This window comes from Kogia breviceps, chromosome 1, assembly GCF_026419965.1.
Source record: "Kogia breviceps isolate mKogBre1 chromosome 1, mKogBre1 haplotype 1, whole genome shotgun sequence".
Classification (NCBI taxonomy): domain Eukaryota; kingdom Metazoa; phylum Chordata; class Mammalia; order Artiodactyla; family Physeteridae; genus Kogia; species Kogia breviceps.
Genome location: NC_081310.1, coordinates 24097279 through 24124227, shown reverse-complemented (window position 1 = coordinate 24124227; position 26949 = coordinate 24097279). Strand labels below are relative to the sequence as shown.

Below are 26949 nucleotides of genomic sequence, written 5' to 3'. Positions count from 1 at the left end.
GTTTTGGTATCAGGGTGATGGTGGCCTCATAGAATGAGTTTGGGAGTGTTCCTCCCTCTGCTATCTTTTGGAAGAGTTTGAGAAGGATAGGTGTTAGCTCTTCTCTAAATGTTTGATAGAATTCGCCTGTGAAGCCATCTGGTCTGGGGCTTTTGTTTGTTGGAAGATTTTTTTTTTTTTTTTTTTGTGGTACGCGGGCCTCTCGCTGTTGTGGTCTCTCCCGTTGCGAAGCACAGGCTCCGGACGCACAGGCTCAGCGGCCATGGCTCATGGGCCCAGCCAGTCTGTGGCATGTGGGATCTTCCCGGACCGGGGCACGAACCCCTGTCTCCTGCATCGGCAGGCGGATTCTCAACCACTGCGCCACCAGGGAAGCCCTGTTGGAAGATTTTTAATCACAGTTTCAATTTCAGTGCTTGTGATAGGTCTGTTCATATTTTCTGTTTCTTCCTGGTTCAGTCTCAGCAGGTTGTGTATTTCTAAGAATTTGTCCATTTCTTCCAGGTTGTCCATTTTATTGGCATAGAGTTGCTTGTAGTAATCTCTCATAATCTTTTGTATTTCTGCAGTGTCAGTTTTTACATCTCCTTTTTCATTTCTAATTCTATTGATTTGAGTCTTCTCCCTTTTTTTCTTGCTGAGTCTGGCTAATGGTTTATCAATTTTATTTATCTTCTCAAAGAACCAGCTTTTACTTTTATTGATCCTTGCTATTGTTTCCTTCATTTCTTTTTCATTTATTTCTGATCTGATCTTTATGATTTCTTTCCTTCTGCTAAATTTGGGGGGGTTTTTGTTCTTCTTTCTCTAATTGCTTTAGGTGCAAAGTTAGGTTGTTTATTTGAGATGTTTCCTGTTTCTTAAGGTATGATTGTATTGCTATAAACTTGCCTCTTAGAACTGCTTTTGCTGTATCCCATAGGTTTTGGGTCGTCATGTCTCCATTGTCATTTGTTTCTAAGTACTTTTTGATTTCCTCTTTGATTTTTTCAGTGATCACTTCGTTATTAAGTAGTGTACTGTTTAGCCTCCATGTGTTTGTACTTTTTACAGATCTTTTCCTGTAATTGATATCTAGTCTCATAGTGTTGTGGTCGGAAAAGATACTTGATACGATTTCAATTTTCTTAAATTTACCAAGGCTAGATTTGTGACCCAATATATGATCTATCCTGGAGAATGTTCCATGAGCACTTGAGAAAAATGTGTATTCTGTTGTTTTTGGATGGAATGTCCTATAAATATCAAGTAAGTCCATCTTGTGTAATGTATCATTTAAAGCTTGTGTTTCCTTATTTATTTTCATTTTGGATGATCTGTCCATTGGTGAAAGTGGGGTGTTAAAGTCCCCTACTATGTGTTACTGTCGATTTCCCCTTTTATGGCTTTTAGTATTTGCCTTATGTATTGAGGTGCTTCTATGTTGGGTGCATAAATATTTACAATTGTTATATTTTCTTCATGGATCGATCCCTTGATCATTATGTAGTGTCCTTCTTTGTCTCTTGTAATAGTTTTTATTTTAAAGTCTATTTTGTCTGATATGAGAATTGCTACTCCAGCTTTCTTCTGATTTCCATTTGCATGGAATATCTTTTTCCATCCCCTCACTTTCAGTCTGTAAGTGTCCCTACGTCTATGGGTCTTGTTTTTGTATCCATTCAGCCAGTCTGTGTCTTTTGGTGGGAGCATTTAATCCATTTACATTTAAGGTAATTATTGATATGTGTGTTCCTATTACCATTTACTTAATTGTTTTGGGTTTGTTCTTGTAGGTCTTTTCCTTCTCTTGTGTTTCTTGCCTAGAGAAGTTCCTTTAGCATTTGTTGTAAAGCTGGTTTGGTGGTGCTGAACTCTCTCAGCGTTTGCTTGTCTGTAAAGGTTTTAATTTCTCCATCAAATCTGAATGAGATCCTTGCTGGGTAGAGTAATCTTGGTTGTAGGTTTTTTTCCTTCATCACTTTAAATATGTCCTGCCACTCCCTTCTGGCTTGTAGAGTTTCTGCTGAAAGATCAGATTTTAACCTTATGGGGATTCCCTTGTGTGTTATTTGTTGTTTTTCCCTTGCTGCTTTTAATATGTTTTCTTTGTATTTAATTTTTGACAGTTTGATTATTATGTATCTTGGCATGTTTATCCTTGGGTTTATCCTGTATGGGACCCTCTGTGCTTCCTGGACTTGATTGACTATTTCCTTTCCTATATTAGGGAAGTTTTCAACTGTAATCTCTTCAAATATTTTCTCAGTCCCTTTCTTTTTCTCTTCTTCTTCTGGGACCCCTATAATTCGAATGTTGGTGCGTTTAATGTTGTCCCAGAGGTCTCTGAGACTGTCCTCAGTTCTTTTCATTCTTTTTTCTTTCTTCTGCTCTGCAGTAGTTATTTTCACTATTTTATCTTCCAGGTCACTTATCCGTCCTTCTGCCTCAGTTATTCTGCTATTGATCCCATCTAGAGTATTTTTCATTTCATTTATTGTGTTGCTCATCGTTGCTTGCTTCCTCTTTATTTCTTCTAGGTCCTTGTTAACTGTTTCTTGCAATTTGTCTATTCTATTTCCAAGATTTTGAATCATCTTTACTATCATTATTCTGAATTCTTTTTCGGGTAGACTGCCTATTACCTCTTCATTTGTTAGGTCTGGTGTGTTTTTATCTTGCTCCTTCATCTGCTGTGTGTTTTTCTGTCTTCTCATTTTGCTTATCTTACTGTGTTTGGGGTCTCCTTTTTGCAGGCTGCAGGTTCGTAGTTCCCTCTGTTTTTGGTGGCTGTCCCCAGTGGCTGAGGTTGGTTCAGTGGGTTGAGTAGGTTTCCTGGTTGGGGGGACTAGTGTCTCTGTTCTGGTGGATGAGGCTGGATCTTGTCTTGCTGGTGGGCAGGTCCACGTCTGGTGGTGTGTTTGGGGATGTTGGTAGCCTTATTATGATTTTAGGCAGCCTCTCTGCTAATGGATGGGGCTGTAGACTTGTCTTGCTCTTTGTTGGGCATAGGGTGTCCAGCACTCTTCGTTGCTGGTCGTTGAGTGAAGCTGGGTCTTGGTGTTGAGATGGAGATCTCTGGGAGATTTTCGCCGTTTGATATTACATGGAGCTGGGAGGTCTCTTGTGGACCAGTGTCCTGAGGTTGGTTCTCCCACCTCAGAGACACAGCCTTGACACCTGGCTGGAGTGCCAAGAGCCTTTAATCCACATGGCTCAAAATAAACAGGAGAAAAAAATAGAAAGGAAAGAAAGGAAGGAAGGAGGGAGGGAGGGAAGGAAGGAAGGAAGAAAGGAAGGGAGGGAGGAAGAAAGTAAGAAAGGAAGGAAGGGAAGTAGGGAAGAAAGGAAGAAAGAAAGGGAGAAGACAAAATAAAGTAGGATAAAATATAGTTATTCAAATAAAAAATAATTATTAAGAAGAAAAATGTCTATTAAAGAAAAAACAAACAAACAAACCAGGTCGGTCTAACCCTAGGACAAATGGTGAAAACAAAGCTATACAGACAAAATCTCACACAGCAGCACACACATACATACTCACAAAAAGAAAAAAGGGGAAAATAATAGTATATCTTGCTCCCAAAGTCCACCTCCTCACCTTGGGATGATTCGCTGTCTATTCGGGTATTCCACAGATGCAGGGCACTTCAAGTTGACTGTGGAGCTTTAATCCGCTGCTTTTGAGGCTGCTGGGAGAGACCTCCCTCTCTCCTCTATGTTCGCACAGCTCCTGGGGTTCAGCTTCGGACTTGGCCCCGCCTCTGCGTGTAGGTCGTCCGAGGGCGTCTGCCCTTCGCTCAGACAGGGCGGGGTTAAAGGAGCAGCTGATTTGGGGGCTCTGGCAGAGGCGGGGGTGGAGGGAGGGGCATGGATGCGGGTCGAGCCTGCCACGTGAGAGGCCGGCGTGACGCTGCACTGGCCCGAGGCGCACCTCGCGTTTTCCCGGGGAAGCTGTCCCTGGGTCACGGGGCTCTGGCAGTGGCGGGCTGCGCGGGCTCCCGGGAGGGGCGGTGTGGAGAGTTACCTGTGCTCGCACACAGGCCTCTTGGTGGCGGCAGTAGCAACCCTAGCGTCCCACACCCGTCTCTGTTGTCCGTGGCTGTCTCGCGCCCGTTTCTGGAGCTCCTTTAAGCGGCGTGGTTAAACCCCTCTCCTCGCACACCTGGAGGCAAAGAGGGAAGAAAAGGTCTCTTGCCTCTTCCGCAGCTCCAGACTTCAACCGGACTCCCTCCCGGCCAGCCGTGGTGCACTAACCCCTTCAGGCTGTTTTCACTCTGCCAACTCCAGACCTTTCCCTGGGATCCGACTGAAGCCCGAGGCTCAGCTCCCAGCCCCGCCCGCCCGGGCAGGGGAGCAGACAAGCCTCTCGGGCTGGTGAGTGCTGGTCGGCACCGATCCTCTGCGGGAATCTCTCCGCTTTGCCCTCCGCACCCTGTGGCTGCGCTCTCCTCCGCGGCCCCGCAGCTCCCCCCCTCCGCCACCCACAGTCTCCGCCCGCGAAGGGGCTTCTAGTGCGTGGGAACCTTTCCTCCTTCATGGCTCCCTCCCACTGGTGCAGGTCCCGTCCCTATTCTTTGTCTCTGTTTATTCTTTTTTCTTTTGCCCTACCCAGGTACGTGGGGAGTTTCTTGCCTTTTTGGAGGTCTGAGGTCTTCTGCCAGCGTTCGGTGGGTGTTCTATAGGAGAAGATCCACGTGTAGATGTATTTCTGATGTATCTGTGAGGAGGAAGGTGATCCCCGCGTTTTAGTCTTCCGCCATCTTCTCGCTTCCCCCCCTTATACCTTTTATTTCTGGGCTTGCTGCACTGGCTAGAACCTAAAGTACAATGTCAAACAGAAGTGAAGATAGCTGGCATCAGTAATTTACCGTTAAGATTATGCTTACTGTGTGTTCGTTTAAGATTGCTTTTATCAGATTAAGTAATGGCCATTTTATTCCTAGTTTGCTAAAAGTTTTTATCGTGGTAGGATGCTGAATTTTATCACATGCTTTTTTTGTATATATTGAAGTAATCATGATTTTTCTCCTATAATATCTTAATGTGATGAATTATATTTATTTGGTTTTATTATGATAAAGCGAACTTGCATTTCTGAGATACTCTGTACATCATAAAGTGAAGGAATATCAGTGCTGCAGTGGCCACGGCTGCCTTGAACCAGCCAGATGTACACTAAAGTGAAAAATGGGAGCAAAGATGGGTGGAGCCCGGAAAGCAGCAGACTCACAGTGTTCTAGGCCTCAACCTGCTCTTCGGCTTAAATACACCCATGTCCCCATACTCAGGAAATGCAGTTATATCAAACAGCTGCATTTAATGGAAAGAAATTCCTTTTGCTCCCAGGATTCTGGTTACTTACAGGAGGTTTATAATGTCTCAATTTGAGAAACTGCCCTCTTGCCACATTCATGCTTTGGTAGAACACCTTAGGAGCTTTGGCAAATTCTCTGTCATAGCTGGCTTGCTGGGTGCACATCTGATTAATCTCTCTGGCTGCTGGCAATTGTTCTGTCATCCCAGTTAACTTCAGGATACTAGAAGGCTTATGTGCTGAGGTTGAAAGATAACATTTATTTATTCATCTATTTATTTATCCAGATATTTATATATTTAATTATCTTGGTGCATTTTACTACATCAGCATTTATCAGGCACCAGTTTGGACCCATTCAAAGAAATCTTACAAGGAAAAAGGAAAAAAAGTACCCCCCCTTTTTTTTTTAACTGAAACAAGATATTAACTCATTTAAAATCTCATTTCTTAGAAAGAAAATACACATCACAAATGTAGAAGTTTAGAGAAAAGCTAAACACCAAGACTTGAGCAGCCTCTTACCTTGTTGACTAGAACCAGTTTTCTCAATAGTTTCTTTAAGAAACACATTTTCCTCTCTGAGCACTCTGTTAATGTTTCTGAGAAGTTCCGTCTCCTGTTCTAACTTGAGCAGCTTCAGATAAAGTTCTGGTATCTGGTTTGATGTAGTCTACAAAAAACAGGTCAGTTTAGCCTTTTGCTGGATTATTTGCATACCCTTGGAGAGTGGCAGTTGTTCCTACCATGTGAAAACTACGTGGGGTGGAGGGGTGTGACGACCAGGGTTTAAGACCCTCAGGGTTCACAGGAATAAATCAAGAAAAAGGTTTGTTTGGGTTTTTTTGCGGTACGTGGGCCTCTCACTGTTGTGGCCTCTCCTGCTGCGGAGCACAGGCTCCGGACGCGCAGGCTCAGCGGCCATGGCTCACGGGCCCAGCCGCTCCGCGGCATGTGGGATCTTCCCGGACTGGGGCACGAACCCGCGTCCCCTGCATCGGCAGGCGGACTCTCAACCACTGTGCCACCAGGGAAGCCCCAAGAAAAAGGTTTTTTAATGGGAAGGAACATTGATGATCCCCAAGCAACTGTCATTGGAGATATTTTTAGTCATCTGTGACATTTATTTTTAATGTCACTTAAGTATACACACCTGGCCCTTATCCATCACAGCAGATATTTTCTTGGTGTCCACCATGATGTGGCCTTCACCTGTGACCATGAGGCCTGGCTGAGAGCAGCTCAGTTCAGCACAGCCTTCTGTAGTGTGGAGGAGACACCAATCAAGGAAAGAAATGTCTCAGTTGTCCAGCCCCTCTGTTGTGTGAGGATATTTAAGCCATATGATCACCTGTGGACTAAAACTCAGAGGCCCAAGGGACGATAGCTCTTGGCCACTGCTGTCAAGACCCTGACCACCTCCCTCCATCTCCCTCCTCTGCAGCGCTAGGTATACAGACATGATATCTGACTGAAGAATGAACCATGCAAAAGAGGAAGTAAACATGGTACCTTGAAGACCCCATAAATCAACAATGAGAGCATTTGTCTGTAAATAATTCAGAAACTCCTGAGATGCATTTAAGGCTGTAAATTGGACAGTCTCTTCAATTTGGGGATTCACAATTTTCCATACAGACTTGGTATATAAAGCGTTTGGAAGATCATAAATTCTGTACCTGAGACAAGAACAGAAAACATAACTCAAAACCATAAGGGATACATTTGTAAAGAAAAGTATCAGGTGAGCCACAGAATTATAGCCTGCTTTGCTTGTTGATAAACGAGACCTCTAATCGATTCTCGTGATTGCCACCTCCAGCACCTCAGCTATTCAATGTGTGTATCATCATTACATAGATAATATTAAATGTCTAACAAAAAGAGAAAAGGATTTTGTTTTCCACATGAGGTTGCAGTTTGTTTTTGTCCTTCAGAGCCTGCCCTTTTTTTATTGCTTTATCTTTTAATATCCTTTTAGCTTAATTAGTTTAAGCATATCTGGGGCCTCTGCCATATTGTAATACAGTCCTTTTGTTTCCAACTAAATAAAATAAACCCAATCGTCCTACTTAGATAACACAGTTTTACTGGATAGTCTTTCTGATAATTAAAATTTCTGACTCTTTGCTTCAGTTACTTAGGATGATGAGTGCACACTGATCACATTCCACTGACCTGGAGGGGCGTGCGGCTTATCTGTGAAAGAGTTGGAGGAAATAGTCATTTGGGGGTTGAACAAGCAAAAAAACTTAAGAAAATGACATGATAGCTCATTCTTAAAACTTGAGGCAAGACTCCCTCCCACCAGGGCCCACAAAGTGGGCAGTTTGTGTTCAGCAGCTCTGCAGGGCAGGCTGGTACCCCACCTGAACACCCCGCTCTGCACCTTCCTTTAGCCACTTGGTGCCAAGGCCCCGCACAATGCGAATCTGGAAATCCATTCTCTTGCCCAGCAGCTCCAGTGGGTCAATAACCACATCCTCCTCACCACGTGCTCTACAAACAGAAGAGGTAAAACATTGTCACAGGTTAGCCTGGGTCCAAGCAAATTAGGACTGTGATGTCAGTGGGAATTACATAGACTCCTAAGAGATGGCCAGATTCTCTGAAGGAAGGATGGGTAATATTACCAGCTGTAGAATTCACTCATTCAAGAGACCTATAACAAGAACGCACTCCATGCTCTAGTACTTCAAGGGAAGATATGGACCGTCTCAAGGAGGAGACGGGAATATAACAGCTCCTTTCAGTAAATGCACCCAGATGTGGGTGCCAAACTGGCATTGAAGATTTAGGTAGGTTCCCAGTGTGATAAAGGGGCTGCCACCCAGAGAATGCCAGCTGGCTGCCCAGATACAGCCTCTCGAGGTGTCATTTACCTCAGTGCTCATAGTCTCTAGGGTCAACCCCAGGCCCACAGGCTCAGAAACCAATAGGGACAGCTTTCCAATAGAGGACCTCTCTCACATCAACGAGCTCACCAAGATTGAAACCTGTAAACTAGAATGCTACTTTATTAATTCAGAGTGGGAAATATAACCATCAGGCAGCCTAGAAGCCCGAGCGAGCAAAATGACCAAGCAGTTTGCTTAGAGTCCCAGTAAAGACAGTGAGTCAGCGGTCATCTTGGTCTTTTAGTCACAGGACTTTGCAGTTTTCTTGCTCCCTTCTTCAGCCTATTTCCTCTTCAGAAAGAGAAAAAGATTGCATCGGGTACCCATGAGGACCCTGGCACCCAGACCAGGCCTCCTGCCAGCCTCTTTGCTTAGAATTGCTAAGAGACTTTAGCTTTTGTAAAAAAAAACTCCCGAAACTGCCTTTGGCCCAAAGAGAGAAAACAGATGAGACACCCTGAGGGGACAGTAAAGGTAATGGAGTGGAGTTAGAACAAAGGTTGGATAACAGCTCAGAATGAGGCCATGTAAGGAAACAAAGACACCACAGTTCCTTCCTTGAGAAAAGGAACAAAGAAATTACCAGAGTCTGTGCAGGGAGATAGGCTGAGCTACAAAATGAGCTTTCTGCTTCTGGCTCCTGAGCCTCATCAGCAGGGAGGAGGGCTAGCACCGGAAAGAGCAAGTGGGTGTGGTGGGTACCAGACCTCACGGCGCTCTGGTGGCGGGGGAGGGGGGCTGTGAGTATCAGGTCCTGCAGCACCCTTGGCTTCTCTACCAACGCAGGTCTTTTGGTTCATGTCCATGTTTCCTTCTACTACACTCCTGCCTCTTTGCAGGATATCCTCCTCACTCCTTTGGTCCCCTAGGGCAGTGCTGAGCTGCTCAAAGGCTGCTGGACATGGGATTTTAAGTATTGCAGCTGCTTTGACTGCCATGGCAAAATCAGATTTGATAAAGCCAAATTATGAATGAACAAGTTCATTCATTTGCCTCACGAATGACCTCTTCAGGGTACCAAGCTGACCACCCCCTCCAGGAGAACTCAGGCGTGCTATGAGTTTTCTGTGTGACCGACCCAGAACTAGACAAGGTGGCGGAGGAGATACCCACTGTCCTGTCGGGGAGCAAGGGCCTATGTGGATATGCAACACTGCCTCTTCTAGCCTGTCACAGTTCAGAAACTCCACTTGCTCTTCGAACTTCATGCAGTAGGCAAGTGACTGGAGCCAGATGTGAGCTGAGCCCAAGTGGATGACCTCAGCAGGATCCCAGAAAGGGTCATCTACCTGAGCTAGGTGGCTATCTTCTCCATCCAGAAAACGCTGGTAAAGTTCCTCCATTAGGAATTTCCTGTTGATAAACTTGGCTTTTGACCAAATCCACACCTGGAAACACAAAGGTAGGTCGCCAATATTTGATTCCATCTGCTGCTCTAACGACTCATTTCTATGGTTTTTCCCAGCATGCTGTCCCTGATGGGCTGGATTTGGGGTACCCAAGACCAATAACACTCCCATCAAACTTAGCTTTGGTGAGGTCCTTCAAGAGCACTACATTCATTCCTGACCTATTTACTTCAGCATTGCTGGATCCCAGGAAATGACTTAGAGGAAATGATGGAGTTAGAAAACAGACCCTCCCAGGAGAAATGAAGTTTGGGTCTCGTTGTACACAGAAGAATGACCCTCAAAGATGTCCATGTCCCAGTCTCTGGAACCTGTGACTATGTTACCTTATGGCAAAGAGGAATTAAGTTCGCTTATCAGCTGACCTTAAAATAGGGAGATTAGCTTGTATCATCCAGATAGGCCCGGTGTAATCACATAGCCCTTAAATGTGGAAGAGAGAGGCAGAAGAGGGGGTCAGAGAAGGAGAGATGGTGACGGAAGCCGGGTCAGAGGGATGCTATGTGGATGACTTTGAAGATGGCCATGAGCCAAGGAACGTTGGTAGCTCTAGAAGCTTGAAAGAGCAAGGAAACATACTCTCCCCTCAAGCTTCCAGAAAGCAAAACATCCCTCCTGACACCTTGCTTTTAGCCCAGTGAGATCTGTGTTGGCATTTTAACCTACTGAACTATAAGATAATAAACTTGTGTGCTCACACCCAATGAGCAGAAAATCTAGGACAAGAGCCTGGCACTGTCTGTCCCTTCAGTAAGTGAGGGTTACCGGGAGGAGTGGCCAACACGGAGGAGAAGGAAGTCCCTGAGCTCACCTCCTCCCATGAGCACACCAAAATTAGAACCATTTATAGGGCAACTATCGATGAGGAAGACCTGAAGACGAGTAGAAAAGATCTTCTACAACTAAAGATACAGAGAGGGAACCACCACCACGAGATGGGTAGGAGGGGTGGAGACACAGTATAATCAAGACCCATAACCCCAGATGAGCAGCTCACAAACAGGAAGACAATAACAATTGCAGGGGTTCTCACCAAGGTGCGAGGGGTCTCAGCCCCACATCAAGCACCCTAGCCTGGGAGTCCTGCACTGGGAAGACAAACCTCCAGAACGTTTGGCTTTGAAGATCAGTTGGGCTTACTTTCAGGAGAGCTAAAGGACTGTGGGAAACGTAGACTTCACTCTTAAAGGATGCACCCAAAATCTCACACATTCAGAGATCCAGGGCAGAAACACTAATTTGAAAGGAGCCTGGATCAGACCCACCTGCTGATCTTGGGGAGTCTCCTAGAGAGGCAGGAGGCAACTGGAACTCACCGGGGGACATAGGTGCTGGGGCAGCCATTTGGGGGGCCTGTTCTACCAAGAGGACACTGGTGCTGACAAGAACATTTTGTAGTCCTCCCTCTAGTGTGTAAGCGCTGGGACCTGGCTCCGCCCACCAGCCAGTCAGCACCAGTCCTAGGATACCTCAGGCCAAGCAGGTAGTGGAAGGGGGCACAGCCCCATCCATCAGCGGGCTGCTGCCTAAAGACCCCCTGAGCCCCCAGCTGCTAGGGGACCCAGCCCCGTCCACCAGAGGGCCCAGGACCCAGCCCTGCCCACCAGCGGGTTGATACCAACTCCAGGAATCACCAGGCCCCCACCCTGCCCACCAGTGGGCCAAAACCAGCTCCAGGACCCCCAGGACCATATAACCAGAGACCCCAGGACACAGCCTCACTCACCAGAAGGTCAACAGCAACTGTGGGACCTGTAGGACTCTGCAGCCATCAGGCCAGCACTAGCCCTAGGACCCCCCTGAGCCCCAACCCTGCCCACCAGCAAGCCAACAACAGTTCTGAGAAACTTGAGCATCTCTAGATCTGCCTCAGGATCCAGCCCCACTCACCAGTGGGCTGACACCAGAGTTGGGACACCCCAGGCCCCACCACCAGCCATGTCAGGAGACAGCACCACCCACCAGCAGGCAAGCAGGCAAGAGTAAATCTGAGATCCCTGGCCTTGCAAACAGCCACCCCAGGGCCCAGCTCCACCCACCAGTGGGCCAGGACTAGCCCCAGAACCCCTGGGGCTCCACAGCTAGCCACCTCATAACCCAGCCCCAGCCGTAAGTGGCTGGCAACCTCTACAAAATGCAGGACCTGGCAACCAACCAGACTGGGGGCCAGCCATGCCTACCAGACCACGCACAGTAGTCTCCCCACTACAAGAGAAGGGCCCACACAGCCAGTATAGGAGGCATCCCTATAGCATATAGTTCTGGTGATCAGAGGGGAGGGCACTGCTGGGACACATAGGATGTCTCCTACAAAAGGCCACTTCTCCAAGATTGGCAGATGTAACCATATATTTCTACCAAATATATAGAAATAAAAAAGCAAAATTAGTCAAGATAAGGCAACAAAGAAATATGTTCCAAATGAGGGAACAAAGATAAAAAAGAAGAACAAAATGAAATGGAGATAAGCAACCTACCCAATAAAGAGTTCTAAGTAATGACCATAAAGATGCTCAAAGAAATCAGGAGAAGAATGGAGGAAAACAATGAGAATTTTAACAAAGATTTAGAAAATATAAAAGAGAACCAAACAGAGCTGAAGAATACAATAACAAATGAAAAAAATACACTAGAAGGAATCAACAGTAGATTAGATGATACAGAGGAAAAGATCAGCAAATTGGAAGAGAGAGTAGTGGAAATCACTGAAGCTGAACATAAAAAGAAAAAAGAATTTTTTAAAGGAGGACAGTTTAAGAGACCTCCGGGACAACATCAACCATATTAACATTTGCATTATAGGGGTCCCGGAAGAAGGAAAAGAGAGAGAGAAAAGGTTAGAGAACTTATTTGAAGAAATAATAGCTGAAAGCTTCTCTAACCTGGGAGAGGAAATAGACATTCAAGTCCAGGAAGCAAAGAGAGTCCGAAACAAGATGATCCCAAAGATATCTACAGCAAGACACATGGTAATTAAAATGGCAAAAATTAAAGATAAAGAGAGACTCTTAAAAGCAGAAAGAGAATAGCAACAAGTTACATACAAGAGAACTCCCATATGGCTATTAGCTAACTTTTCAGCAGAAAGTTTGCTAGCCAGAAGGGAGTGGCATGATATATTTTAAACGATGAAAGGAAAAAGCCCTGCAACCAAGAATACTGTACCCATCAGGGCTATAATTCAGATTTAAAGGAGAGATAGGGTTTCATAGACAAGCAAAAGTTAAAAGAGTTCAGCACCACTAAACCAGCTTTACATTAATGATAAAAACTCTCATCAGGTGGGTTTAAAGGGGACACATCTCAACATAATAAATGCCATTTATGACAAATCCACAGTTAACATTGTACTCACTGGTGAAAAGCTGAAAGGCTTTCCTCTAAAATCAGGAAAAAGACAAGGATGTCCACTGTTAACACCTCTAATTAACATAGTATTGGAAGTCCTAGCCACAGCCATCAGACAAGAAAAAGCAATAAAGGGCATCCAAATTGGAAGGGAAGATGTAAAACTGTCACTATTTGCATATGACATAGGTTGATATATAGAAAACCATAGTCTACACCAAAAGATTATTAGAGCTATTAAATGAATTCAGTAAATTTGCAGGATACAAGATTAATATACAGAAATCTGTTGCTTTTCTATATAATAGTGAACTATCAGAAAGAGAATTCAAGAAAACAATCCCATTTACAATTGCAAAAAAATGAGAATAAAATACCTAGGAATAAACTTAACCAAGGAGGTGAAAGATCTGTATTCTGAAACTATGAAACATTGATGAAGGAAATTGAAGATGATTTAAAGAAATGAAAAGATATCCCATGTTCATGGATTGGAAAAATTAATACTGTTAAAAAGTCCATACCTACCCAAAGCAATCTACAGATTTAACGCAAGCTGTATCAAAATTGCCATGACAGTTCTCAGAACTAGAGCAAACAATTCTAAAATTTATATGGAACCACAAAAGATCCCCAAATGCCAAAGCTGTCTTGAGAAGAAAGAATGAAGATAGAGGTATCATGCTCCCTGACTTCAGACTACACTACAAAGCTGCAGTAATCAAAACATGGTACTGATAAAAAACAGACATATAGATCAGTGGAACAGAACAGAGAGCCCAGATATAAAATCATGCACCTATGTTCAATTAATCTATGACAAAGGAGGCAAAGATATACAATGGAGAAAAGACAGTTTCTTTAATAAGTAGTGCTGGGAAAACTGGATAGCTACATGTAAAACAATGAAATTAGAACATTTTCTCACACCATATACAAATGTAAACTCAAAATGGATTAAAGCCCTAAATGTAAGTCCTGAAACCATAAACCTCCTAGGATAAAACATAGGCAAAACACTCTTTGACATAAATCATAGCAATATTTTTTTTGGCTCTGTCTCCTAAGCAAAAGAAACAAAATAAAAAATAAACCAATGGGAGACTTCCCTGGCAGTCCAGTGGTTAAGACTCCCCAATTTCCACTGCAGGGGGTGCAGGTTCGATCCCTGGTCATAGAACTAGGAACACTGCATGGCATGGCCAAAAAAAAAAAAAAAAAACAACCCAATGGGACCTAATTAAACTTAGAAGTTTTGCACAGCAAAGGAAACCATCAACAAAATGAAAACACAACCTACTGAATGGGAGAAAATATTTGCAAATGATATGACTGATAAGGGGTTAACATCTAAAATATGTTAACAGCTTATACAACTCAATATCCAAAAAGCAAACAACCTCATTAAAGAATGGGCAGAAGAGTGCTCACTTTGGCAGCACATATACTAAAACTGTAACAATACAGAGAAGATTAGCATGGTCCCTGCACAAGGATGATATGCAAATTCACAAAGTGTTCCATATTCTAGAGTAAAAAAAAAATACACAGAAGACCTAAATAGATATTTTTTCAAAGAAGAGATACAGATGGCCAAAAGGAACATGAAAAGATGCTCAACATCACTAATCATCAGAGAAATGCAAATCAAAACCACAATGAGAGATTTTCTCCCACCTGTCAGAATGGCTCTCATCAAAAAAATCTACAAATAACAAATATTGGCCAGGATGTGAAGAAAAGGGAGCCCTAGCCCACTGTTGGTGGGAATGTTAGTTCACACAGCCACTATGGAAAACTATATGGAGGTTCCTTTAAAAACTAAAAATAGAGCTACCATATGATCCAGCAATCCCACTCCTGGGCATATATCCGGAAAAGAAACTCTAATTCAAAAATATACATGTGGGGAGGGGGAAGGGTAAGCTGTGACAAAGTGAGAGAGTGGCATGGACATATATACGCTACCAAACGTAAAATAGATAGCTAGTGGAAGCAGATGCAGAGCAAAGGGAGATCAGCTAGGTGGTTTGTGACCACCTAGAGGGGTGGGATAGGGAGGGTGGGAGGGAGGGAGATGCAAGAGGGAAGAGATATGGGAACATATGTATATGTATAACTGATGCACTTCGTCATAAAGCAGAAACTAACACACCATTGTAAAGCAATTATACTCCAATAAAGATGTCAAAAATATACATGCACCCCAGTGTTCATAGCAGTTCTGTTTACAACAGCCAACACGTGGAAACAACCCAAAGTGCCCATCAACAGACGACTGGTTAAAGAAGATGTGATACACACACACACACACACACACACACACACACACACACAATGGAATATTACTCAGTCATAAAAAAGAATGAAATTCTGCCATTTGCAACAATGTAGATGGACCTAGAGGGTATCATGCTTATTGAAATAAGCCTGACAGAGAAAGACAAATATTGTATGTTATCATTCATATGTGGGCTCTAAAAAATAAAACGAATGAATATAACAAAACAGAAACAGACTCACAGATATAGAGAACAAACTAGTGGTTGCCAGTGGGGAGGAGGGAGGGCAAAATAGGGGTAGGGGATTATGAGTTACAAACTACTATGTATAAGATAAACAAGCTGCAAGAATATATTGTGCAGCACAGGGAATACAGCCAATATTTCATAATAACTTTAAATGGAGTATAATATATAAATATATTGAATCACTATGCTGTCCCCTGAAATTAGTATGATATTGTAAATAGACTGTACTTCAATTTTAAAAAAAGTAACTAAAAAGAAACAGTCATACTTCGTCCTGGGACACGGGGTGCGGCCGGAAAGGCGGCCGCCCCCTCGCCCGTCACGCACCGCACGTTCGTGGGGAACCTGGTGCTAAACCATTCGTAGACGATCTGCTTCTGGGTTGGGGTTTCGTACGTAGCAGAGCAGCTCCCTCGCTGTGATCTATTGAAAGTCAGCCCTCGACACAAGGGTTTGTAAAAAAATGAAAAAAAAAGAAACAGTCATAGATACAGAAAGCAAACAGGTTGTTGCTAGAGTGTAAGGGGGTGGGGGGACGAAATTCAGTTGAAGGAGATGGAGAGGTACATACTCCCAGGCGCAAAGTAAGTGAGTCTTCGGTATGAAATGGACAGTATGGGGAAGGTAGTCAATAATTATGAAACTATCTTTGTATCTTGATTGATGGTAACTAGACTGACGATCGTTTTGAAATGCGTAGAAATATCAAATCACTATGTTGGGTACCAGGAAGTAACACAGGGTTTTAGGTCCGTTATACTTTTAAAACAAACAGTCTTATAGAAAAAGAGTTCAGTTTTGTGGTTACAGAGGCAGGGGTGGTGGGAAGAGGAACTGGATGAAGGCAGTGTAAAGGTACCAACTTACAGTTATAAGATCAATCATTACTAGGGACGCGTACAACACGATAACTGTAATGAACACTGCTGCGCGTCATACAGGAAAGCTGTTAAAGAGAGTAAACCCTAAGAGTGCTCATCAAAAGTGAAACAATTTTTTTCCTATTTGTTTAATGTTGTGTGTATATGAGATGACGGATGTTCACTAAACTTATTGTGGTCATCATTTCATGATGTATGTAAGTCAAATCATTATGCTCTACACCTTAAACTTCCACGGTGCTGTACGTCAAGTATCTCCCAATAAAACTAGAAGGAAAAAACAAACAAACGTGGTTACCAGGTAAGAGTAGCAATTCCTTCTGTGAGCAACTTGGAAAAAACCAAAAAACTAACAGGTAAGTCATTCTCTCTCTGAGTGTTATGTATCTTCATAAAAAAACGACATCCTCCAGGCATAAAAAAGACTCCATTCTTTTTCTGTTTGCCCCAAGCAACGGCGAAGAACACAGTACTCCATCCCCAGAGGCGTGGTGAAGGCTACACCTTGGCTGCAGCACCCGCCCGCGCTGGAGCCTAGCACAACAGGAATTCTAGTCACGTGGGTTTTGAGAGACCTTTAGGCTAGAGAACTAAGAAAATGGGAATCCAGGTAATGAAAGCAGTCCACCGCCTCATTACTGTGCCCTGCGGCGGATAAGCTGACGTCACCCGGGCAGGTCAACGAGGCCTCTGCGCTGAACCCCGCAGCCGGCCTGTGGCCCTGGCGCAGAGCGGATCGCTGGGCTCTCGCAGCTCTTGGGCTGGTAGCTGCAGCCGCAGCACTGGCGGTTAGAAAGCCCTCCCAGCCCCCAGCGGCCCTGGCTGCTCCCAGGTGGCTCTGACAGTCGCTGCCCTGACCCTGCGGCGACGGCGGAGCACTCATGGTGCACGTGGTGCAGGGGTGAACATTTACACGATCGACCACCAAAAAAGCGCCACTCGTGTCCATACCTAGGACCCACTGCTGCTCTTCACCGGTCTTGTCTTTTAGCCTTCAAAATCACACACACACGAACGATCCAAGAAACTACCAGAGGTTACTACCAGCGTTTCACAGGGCTTTGGAGGAAGGCAGGGCTTCATTTGAGGAATGTAACTAGTACTTTTAAAAGGTGAAAATGGACAGACTTGAAGATGACAGATCAGTAAGATTAATCTCTGCATGAGAAAAAAGAAAACTAGAAAAAAAAAAATCACCATAAAATTAATTAGTGCATAATCCCTTAAAAGAGAACGCAGTACAGTTTACGCAGAAGCATTCCCATCAAACAGTTACCTGTGGCCGTGACCAGGATGCCAGGTTGAAGCAAAAGAACAGCATCTCAGAATGCGTCCAGGCCTTCAGCTCTCCCACATGGCGCACTGAGTAAAGTGTGAAAACATCATCTTGCTTTCTGTTTCTGGTAATGGCAGGCTGTTACTCAGGTAACCCCTCTGCTAACAATAAAAAAGGCTGAATGAAATATTTTTTCAAATCACCTTTAAACTGTAATAAAAATAAACAATAGGGGCTTCCCTGGTGGCGCAGTGGTTGAGAGTCTGCCTGCCGATGCAGGGGACACGGGTTCGTGCCCCGGTCCGGGAAGATCCCACGTGCCGCGGAGCGGCTGGGCCCGTGAGCCATGGCCACTGAGCCTGCGCGTCCGGAGCCTGTGCCCCGCAACAGGAGAGGCCACAGCAGTGAGAGCCCCGCGTACCGCAAAAAAATTAAAAATAAAAAAAAATAAACACTAATGAAAAGGAATAACATTGGGGAGAAAAGTTCATAAAAACCTAAAAATCTCCTTAAAGCAAAGTCTGACAGGATAGTAAGAAACTGCCAGAACAAATTCTGGGGTAACGCCTGGCCCCAGAGAAGCATATGGAATATTGGATCACCAAAGCTTCTTTGCCCTGATGGCATTTGCCAGATTAAAGAAAACAAAAATCACACACATATTGAAGGTTCAGCTCCAAAGGCCTCATGGGACTTGGCATAGAAGTCAAGGCTGACTTTCCAGGATGTGGAGTCTTACTGAGACCCCTGAGAGCTACACTGGGAATGTGAGGTGAGCCAGCATCAAACATGCTGCTATGGATTGAATGTTGGTATGCCCCCAGAATTCATATGTTGACTCCTAACCCCCAATGTGATGGTATTAGGAAATGTGGCCTTTGGCAGTGATTAGGTCATGAGGGTGGAGCCCACATGGTGGGATTAGTGCCCTTATAAAAGAGACCCCCAGAGAGCTCCCTTAGCCCTTCCACCATGTGAAGACACAGCAAGAGGACAGCCATCCATGAACAAGGAGGTGGGCTCTCACCAGACACTTAGACCTGCCCTTGCCATGATCTCGGACTTACAGCTTCCAGAACTGTGAGAAATAACTGTTTGTTATTTAGCGCACTGGTCTTTGGTATATTGCTGTAGCAGCCTGGGTGGACCAAGACATGTTTCTGCCTTCTTCCAACCCTAGGGGATGGAGGGGAGGCCACCTTGGTGCTGGTCAGAGGAAAAGAAGAGGACAGGAACACATCTCAGGGGTTGTGGCTCAGGAACGGCCTTGCTCAAGTGTGCCTTCTGGGCGCCCACAGTTCGAGCAGTGGTCTTGGTGTCCCCAGCACCTGGCAGACAAAAAGCCCCTTGAGCTGGCTGATGAGTACTCAAGCGTTTACCATGTGAACAGATACATTCATAACCTTTTCTCTGTTTGTCATGTTTCACAATTTTAAAAAGTTTTTAAAGATTGGTCTTGACCCAGAAAATTTTGGCAGCTTTAGGGCAATGAGCAGAAAAGTTAAACCCAGAGAAGCACCAGTTAGTTGTTTGGCGGAGCAGATCATCCAATGACGGAAAAGTCCCCAGCCACAGCCAGCCCCTCCTCCAGAGGCATGGTTGCTACAAGACTCGCAGCTAAGGAGGCATGTGTACACCAAGGATTGGGAGAGAGCAGCCCACCCAAAGGTCACCTGAGAAGTAGGGGCACATCCTCTGAAGATGCAGTAAGGAGTGAACATGGCTGGAGGGCTGCTCTGAAGGCATAAGGGACACCAACTATAGGCCCACCCTTTTCTGTTAGGCAGAGGGAGAGGAAAGGGGTCTTAAGTGACTAAGAAGGGCCTTCCCGACGGTGAACAACGTCACAAATGGGAATGGACCAGCCAGTGGAGTTTACGGCCTCTTCTGGCGTCTTAATGAAAGTGCGGATTTTCTCATTGCTCAGAACAGCAGCTCTGTCTCTCTCAGGCACTCGCACGAACACCAGTATCAGCTGGACACACTCTCAGGCTCCCTTCTGGTTCTAAAGCTCTGGAGTCATGATAAAAATAAGGAGAAAGCATGGGTGGGAAAGCCTGTGGGTGGGAAAGATTCCAGGTCTTGGTGCTGTCGGGGAGAGACGCCGAGGAGGACATCACGGAGAGGGTCCCCTCTCCCCAGAGGCTGTCCCCCAGAACCCCACTCACAATTGGAACGTGTCTGGCCCCTTCGCTGGGTCTCCACAAGCTGTAGCAAGTAAAACTAACCTGCGTCCCTAGGAAAGCTCCTCCGAAACTCTTTGTGGAGTCTCACACCTGCCCCCAAGAAGCAGCCTCACCTGACGAGTCCTTTGATTGGTCACCTTCACCATGACCTCTTTTCGTAGGTCACAGCCCCTGGAATCTGATGACGCTAAGTTCTTCACTTTCAGCTCCATGTTAAGTCCCTGATAAGAAAAATACTTCTCACTAAATAATCCTACTTTTATCAACCTATACCATCTTTGAAATTTATTTTTCATTCTCTCCATACTCAGGCTTTCTAAAAGATGATGGTCCACCTCTTGTTCTTTGGAATTCCCATTAAGAGAAAAGCCAAAGCACCAGAATTTCTCAACGGTAGTCTGGAACTAACACGTGTAGGCCTCACCAAAGTGACTGAATCTCATGCAAGTTTCCCGATGATTGGGATCCTGTGTCACCAGAGAGCAAATGCCAGCCCAGGCCTTCTCTGTGGCAGAGAAGCCACCAGGGTGCCTGCACCCAGAGAGGGCCTCTGGAGGACAGTCTGGGGTGGGGTGGCCATGGCAAGCTAGTGTTGGTCTGGGGTCCTGGTGGTCCCAGAGCCGTGGGGGCCAGAGGTGGAAGGAACGGACTCGAGGCTGGGACTGGGGAGGCCCGGGTGTTGGCTGAGGCCCTGTCACTAGCTCACTGTGGAGTCTTGGGCAAAGCACCTGCCCTCTCCAGGCCCACGTGTCAGGCATGTCTACACCATGAAGCCAGTGCAAGGCAATGGGAGTGAGGGGTGCATTTAACCTGTTCTCTGAGGTCCTTTCTGGAGCTGGGATTTTACCATTTTCTAGCCTTACCTTCTTCAGCTCTTCACTCATTTGATTCGCTTCTGCAACCAGTGGCATCAGTTTGATGTAGTCCTGGAACACAGCCAGGACACTGGGGTCTGCCTTGCCATCCCCACTGTTCACAGCACCTAGGAAAGATCGGAGAGGGAGGGAAAGTCACTCACTGGTTCTAGGATACTTTTCAGCCATGAATAAATTTATACACTCCTTGGTTCCTTCATTCAGTCGTTCATTCAACTGTTCACCAAATATTTACATTTTAAAATTACAAGCATGTAAAAGAATAGATACATGTATATGCATAACTGAATCACTTTGCTGCATACCTGAAACTATCACAACATTGTTAATCAACTATACTCCAATATAAAATTAAAAGTTTTAAAAAATTACAAGCATGTAATAAAACAAACAAACAAACAAAAACCAAGAAAGAAAACTAAGTGAGGAGGAGAGGACACTGCCTGGCTTTACTTAAGCAATTGCTCAGCTTAACCCAAGAATCTCAGCAGCATCGTAACAGGAGGCCTTCTGCCTCTAGTTTCCCATCTTGGTCTCAGGGTCCTTGACCCAAGGTGGCTCCACACTCTCCAGGGAGGAGGCTGGGGCAGGAAGAATACAGTTGGCTAAAGGAAGGTCTGGGGATTTCTCGAGAACCACAGCTGGCACAGAAGCAACCTGTTCTTACTTCTGCTTGGGGTGGCTTGGAGGAGGGGATCATGGAGATGAAGGGTGAGCCAATCCCCCTGCCAGACCCCGGTTGGTGCTGCCTTGTGCCAGGAACTCTCAACTATTTAGGGATTCCCTGCCCTGAGTCTGACTCCCCAGAACTGCCCACCAGCCGCCTTGCTGAGGACCTACAGTCTTTGCTGGCGCTGACCGCCTTCAGCCTAGCGTCGGGGGCATGTTCGACCTCATTGTGTTGCCAGCCCTGGGCTGGGAAGGCAGCTGTGCCCTCAATTTATTTTGCTAAAATTCTGAAGAAAAATCTTCGGTATACAAAAAAGGGAGGAACTATTTTGCACATATGTAGGCACACCCCACGGCTCTCCAAGCATGGGTTTATAAGGCAAGTTCAGGCAGGGTGCGTGGGCTGGAGAGAAGGTACCGGCACACCTGAGACTCTCCTCGTTTGGGAAGTCCAGCACAGCCAGATACCTCAGTGGAGCCCAAGCTCACGTGGCTTCCAGGGGCCCTGGTACCATGGCCTCCCCTGAGGGGAGTGAGCCGGGGCCTGGAGATGGGAGGGGAGGTAAGGTGGTCAAGAGCCTCCATCTGAGGTGAGGGAAGAGATGGACAAAGGAAGACGCCAGAGCTCCTGAATGCTCCTGCGGACAAGGAGTCCCAGGTTGTTGGGCAGTGGAGGCTGGGCTGAGAGGATAACGGGAGCCTTTGACTCAGAAACCTAAGGCTGTAATTTATTCTAGTCTAGGATCTGGTTTTTGTTCATCACCGTCTCTCCAGGCTCCCAGTCAGCATCTTTAGCTGTTGGGCCATAGCTTCTATAGGCCCAGAAGGCCCCTGGGTGGGGCTGGGAGGTGAGTGGGGAGCACAGACCCCAGCCTGCCCTGCCCTGGGGGGGAACCCGACGTCCAGGCATGGGGCTCCTGGGGCAGGGTGGTCTCAGATAGAACAGAGCAGGACGTGCCTACATTTGGGCCCTAGGTCATGCACGTGTGCATAACTAAGCTTCAGTGTGGGAGCTGATCTGGTTAATCTCATTCATCATTCATTCAACAAACACTTACTGAAGGCCCATTGCTAGGCCATTATCAGACTCTGAGGATTCGGAAGTGAACCCGCTCTCATCAGCTCTGTAAGGACAGGACACTGCTTTGCTCACTGCTGGATCCCCCGGGCTTAGAACCACATCTGGCACATAATAGGAGCTCAGTAAATACTTGCTGTGTGAAGGAATGTATAAATGAATGAGTAAACAAGAGAAAAAAAAATCCCAGCTAGAGCTTATATTCTCAGGTGGACAAATGAAAACTAATAAATAATTTTTAAATGTGATGAATGCTAGGAAAGAAATAGAGTTAAGTAAGAAAGAATAAACAAACGAAGCCAAGAAAGGGGAAGATCTATCTGCGGAGGTAATATTTGAGCTGAGAGATGAAAGATGAAAATGAGCCAAAGATGGAAAGGAAAATAAGCAATAAGTGCAAAGGCCCTGAGGCAGAAAGGGCTTGATGTGTTGAAGGAGCAGAAAGGAGACCAGTGGGGTTCAAACTGGGGTGAGGAGAGAGTGGTGTGAGATGGGGTTGGAGAGAGAGCATGTGGTAGATCACATGGGGCTTTCAAGACCATGATAGGGAGTTTGGGTTTTATTCTAAGAACACTGAAAAGTTGGTCAATATTTTGCAGCCCGAGCGTGTCACAATCTGATAAGTTCAGAGATGACTACAGTGTTCTGGTACGAGAAGATGATGGCTTGCACTTAAATGGTGGCACAGGAGGATGGAGAAAAGGCAGACTGGATTAAGAAGTGAGGGAAAGGAGGAGGCCTAGACTTTTGCCTTGAGCAGTTTGCCAAGATGATAAGTCCTGGGAATGAGAACAGGCTTGGAGTGAGTGGGGAGTCAAGTCTCTGTTTTGGACACTTTCATGTTGAGATGGCCTGTGAGTCATGCAAGCAGAGATACCAAGAAGGCAGCTGAATCGGGGTATCAAGAGATATCAAGGACTTGATTGACTATTTCCTTTCCTATATTAGGGAAGTTTTCAACTATAATATAGGAAAGGAAATAGTCAATCAAGTCCAGGAAGCACAGAGAGTCCCATGCGGGATAAATCCAAGGAGAAACACGCCAAGACACATAATAATCAAACTGTCAAAAATTAAATACAAAGAAAACATATTAAAAGCAGCAAGGGAAAAACAACAAATAACACACAAGGAAATCCCCATAAGGTTAACATCTGATCTTTCAGCAGAAACTCTACAAGCCAGAAGGGAATGGCAGGACATATTTAAAGTGATGAAGGAAAAAAAGCTACAACCAAGATTACTCTACCCAGCAAGGATCTCATTCAGATTTGATGGAGAAATTAAAACCTTTACAGACAAGCAAAAGCTGAGACAGTGCAGCAACACCAAACCAACTTTACAACAAATGCTAACGGAACTTCTCTAGGCAAGAAACACTAGAGAAGGAAAAGACCTACAAGAACAAAGCCAAAACAATTAAGTAAATGGTAATAGGAATATACATATCGATAATTACCTTAAATGTAAAAGGATTAAATGCTCCCACCAAAAGACACAGACTGGCTGAATGGATACAAAAACAAGACCCATATATATGCTGTCTACAAGAGACCCACTTGAGACCTAGGGACACATACAGACTGAAAGTGAGGGGATGGAAAAAGATATTCCATGCAAATGGAAATCAGAAGAAAACTGAAGTAGCAATTCTCATATCAGACAAAATAGACTTTAAAATAAAAACTATTACAAGAGACAAAGAAGGACACTACATAATGATCAAGGGATCGATCCATGAAGAAGATATAACAATTGTAAATATTTATGCACCCAACATAGGAGCACCTCAATACATAAGGCAAATACTAACAGCCATAAAAGGGGAAATCGACAGTAACATAATCCTAGTAGGGGACTTTAACACCCCACTTTCACCAATGGACAGATCATCCAAAATGAAAATAAATAAGGAAACACAAGCTTTAAATGATACATTACACAAGATGGACTTAATTGATATTTATAGGACATTCCATCCAAAAACAACAGAATACACATTTTTCTCAAGTGCTCATGGAACATTCTCCAGGATAGATCATATATTGGGTCACAAATCTAGCCTTGGCAAATTTAAGAAAATTGAAATCATATCAAGTATCTTTTCCGACCACAACGCTATGAGACTAGATATCAATTACAGGAAAGGATCTGTAAAAAATACAAACACATGGAGGCTAACAATACACAACTTAATAACGAAGTGATCACTGAAGAAATCAAAGAGGAAATCAAAAAGTACTTAGAAACAAATGACAATGGAGACACGACGACCCAAAACCTATGGGATACAGCAAAAGCAGTTCTAAGAGGCAAGTTTATAGCAATACAATCATACCTTAAGAAACAGGAAACATCTCAAATAAACAACCTAACTTTGCACCTAAAGCAATTAGAGAAAGAAGAACAAAAAAAACCCCAAATTTAGCAGAAGGAAAGAAATCATAAAGATCAGATCAGAAATAAATGAAAAAGAAATGAAGGAAACGATAGCAAAGATCAATAAAAGTAAAAGCTGGTTCTTTGAGAAGATAAATAAAATTGATAAACCATTAGCCAGACTCATCAAGAAAAAAAGAGAGAAGACTCAGATCAATAGAATTAGAAATGAAAAAGGAGATGTAACAACTGACACTGCAGAAATACAAAAGATTATGAGAGATTACTACAAGCAACTGTATGCCAATAAAATGGACAACCTGGAAGAAAAGGACAAATTCTTAGAAATGCACAAGCTGCCGAGACTGAACCAGGAAGAAATAGAAAATATGAACAGACCAATCACAAGCACTGAAATTGAAACTGTGATTAAAAATCTTCCAACAAACAAAAGCCCAGGACCACATGGCTTCACAGGCGAATTCTATCAAACATTTAGAGAAGAGCTAACACTTATCTTTCTCACACTCTTCCAAAAGATAGGAGAGGGAGCAACATTCCCAAACTCATTCTATGAGGCCACCATCACCCTGATACCAAAACCAGACAAAGACGTCACAAAGAAAGAAAATTACAGGCCAATATCACTGATGAACATAGATGCAAAAATCCTCAACAAAATACTAGCAAACAGAATCCAACAGCACATTAAAAGGATCATACACCACGATCAGGTGGGGTTGATTCCAGGAATGCAAGGATTCTTCAATATACGCAAATCAATCAACGTGATACACCATATCAACAAACTGAAGGAGAAAAACCATATGATCATCTCAATAGATGCAGAGAAAGCTTTTGACAAAATTCAACACCCATTTATGATAAAAACCCTGCAGAAAGTAGGCATGGAGGGAACTTTCCTCAACATAATAAAGGCCATATATGACAAACCCACGGCCAGCATCGTTCTCAATGGTGAAAAACGGATACCATTTCCACGAAGATCAGGAACAAGACAAGGTTGCCCACTCTCACCACTCTTATTCAACCTAGTTTTGTAAGTTCTAGCCACAGCAATCAGAGAATAAAAAGAAATAAAAGGAATCCAAATCAGAAAAGAAGAAGTAAAGCTGTCACTGTTTGCAGATGACATGATACTATACATAGAGAATCCTAAGGATACTACCAGAAAACTACTAGAGCTAATCAATGAATTTGGTAAAGTAGCAGGATACAAAATTAATGCACAGAAATCTCTGGCATTCTTATACACTAATGATGAAAAATCTGAGAGTGAAATTAAGAAAACACTCCCATTTACCATTGCAATAAAAATAATAAAATATCTAGGAATAAACCTACCTAAGGAGACAAAAGACCTGTATGCAGAAAACTATAAGACACTGATGAAAGAAATTAAAGATGATACAAATAGGTGGAGAAATATACCATGTTCTTGGATTGGAAGAATCAACATTGTGACAATGACTCTACTACCCAAAGCAATCTACAGATTCAATGCAATCCCTCTCAAACTACCACTGGCATTTTTTACAGAACTAGAACAAAAAATTTCACAATTTGTATGGAAACACAAAAGACCCCGAATAGCCAAAGCAATCTTGAGAACGAAAAATGGAGCTGGAGGAATCAGGCTCCCTGACTTCAGACTATATTACAAGGCTACAGTAATCAAGACAGTATGGTACTGGCACAAAAACAGAAATATAGATCAATGGAACACGATAGAAAGCCCAGAGATAAACCCACACATATATGGTCACCTTATCTTTGATAAAGGAGGCAAGGATATATGGTGGAGAAAAGACAGCCTCTTCAATAAGTGGTGCTGGGAAAACTGGACCAGGTACATGTAAAAGTATGAAATTAGAACACTCCCTAACACCATACACAAAAATAAACTCAAAATGGGTTAAAGACCTAAATGTAAGGCCAGACACTATCAAACTCTTAGAGGAAAACATAGGCAGAACACTCTATGACATAAATCATAGCAAGGTCTTTTTTGACCCACCTCCTAGAGAAATGGAAATAAAAACAAAAATAAACAAATGGGACCTAATGAAACTTAAAAGCTTTTGCACAGCAAAGGATACCATA

The 26949-nt window shown here is 44.2% G+C and overlaps 1 protein-coding gene and 1 non-coding gene across 2 annotated transcripts in view; one reads left to right on the top strand and one right to left on the bottom strand.

Moving 5' to 3' along the window:
* Positions 1-420: 420 nt before the first annotated feature.
* The window catches only part of LOC131759723 (kinesin-like protein KIF28P), an 82351-nt gene continuing 55822 nt past the window's right edge, over positions 421-26949 (bottom strand). Inside the window, exons 16-25 of the mRNA XM_067024362.1 lie at positions 20688-20806; positions 19938-20045; positions 9307-9581; positions 7661-7795; positions 6809-6975; positions 6450-6556; positions 5822-5969; positions 5345-5535; positions 4615-4699; positions 421-4144 (exon numbers count right to left, since the gene is read on the bottom strand). Of these exons, the coding sequence (XP_066880463.1) occupies positions 4110-4144; positions 4615-4699; positions 5345-5535; positions 5822-5969; positions 6450-6556; positions 6809-6975; positions 7661-7795; positions 9307-9581; positions 19938-20045; positions 20688-20806 (1370 nt within the window). The 3' untranslated portion in view covers positions 421-4109. The remainder of the gene's footprint in view (positions 4145-4614; positions 4700-5344; positions 5536-5821; positions 5970-6449; positions 6557-6808; positions 6976-7660; positions 7796-9306; positions 9582-19937; positions 20046-20687; positions 20807-26949) is intronic.
* LOC131746694 (U6 spliceosomal RNA) lies at positions 14374-14480 on the top strand. The gene has a single exon (XR_009332613.1). It is a non-coding gene; the product is annotated as a U6 spliceosomal RNA (small nuclear RNA).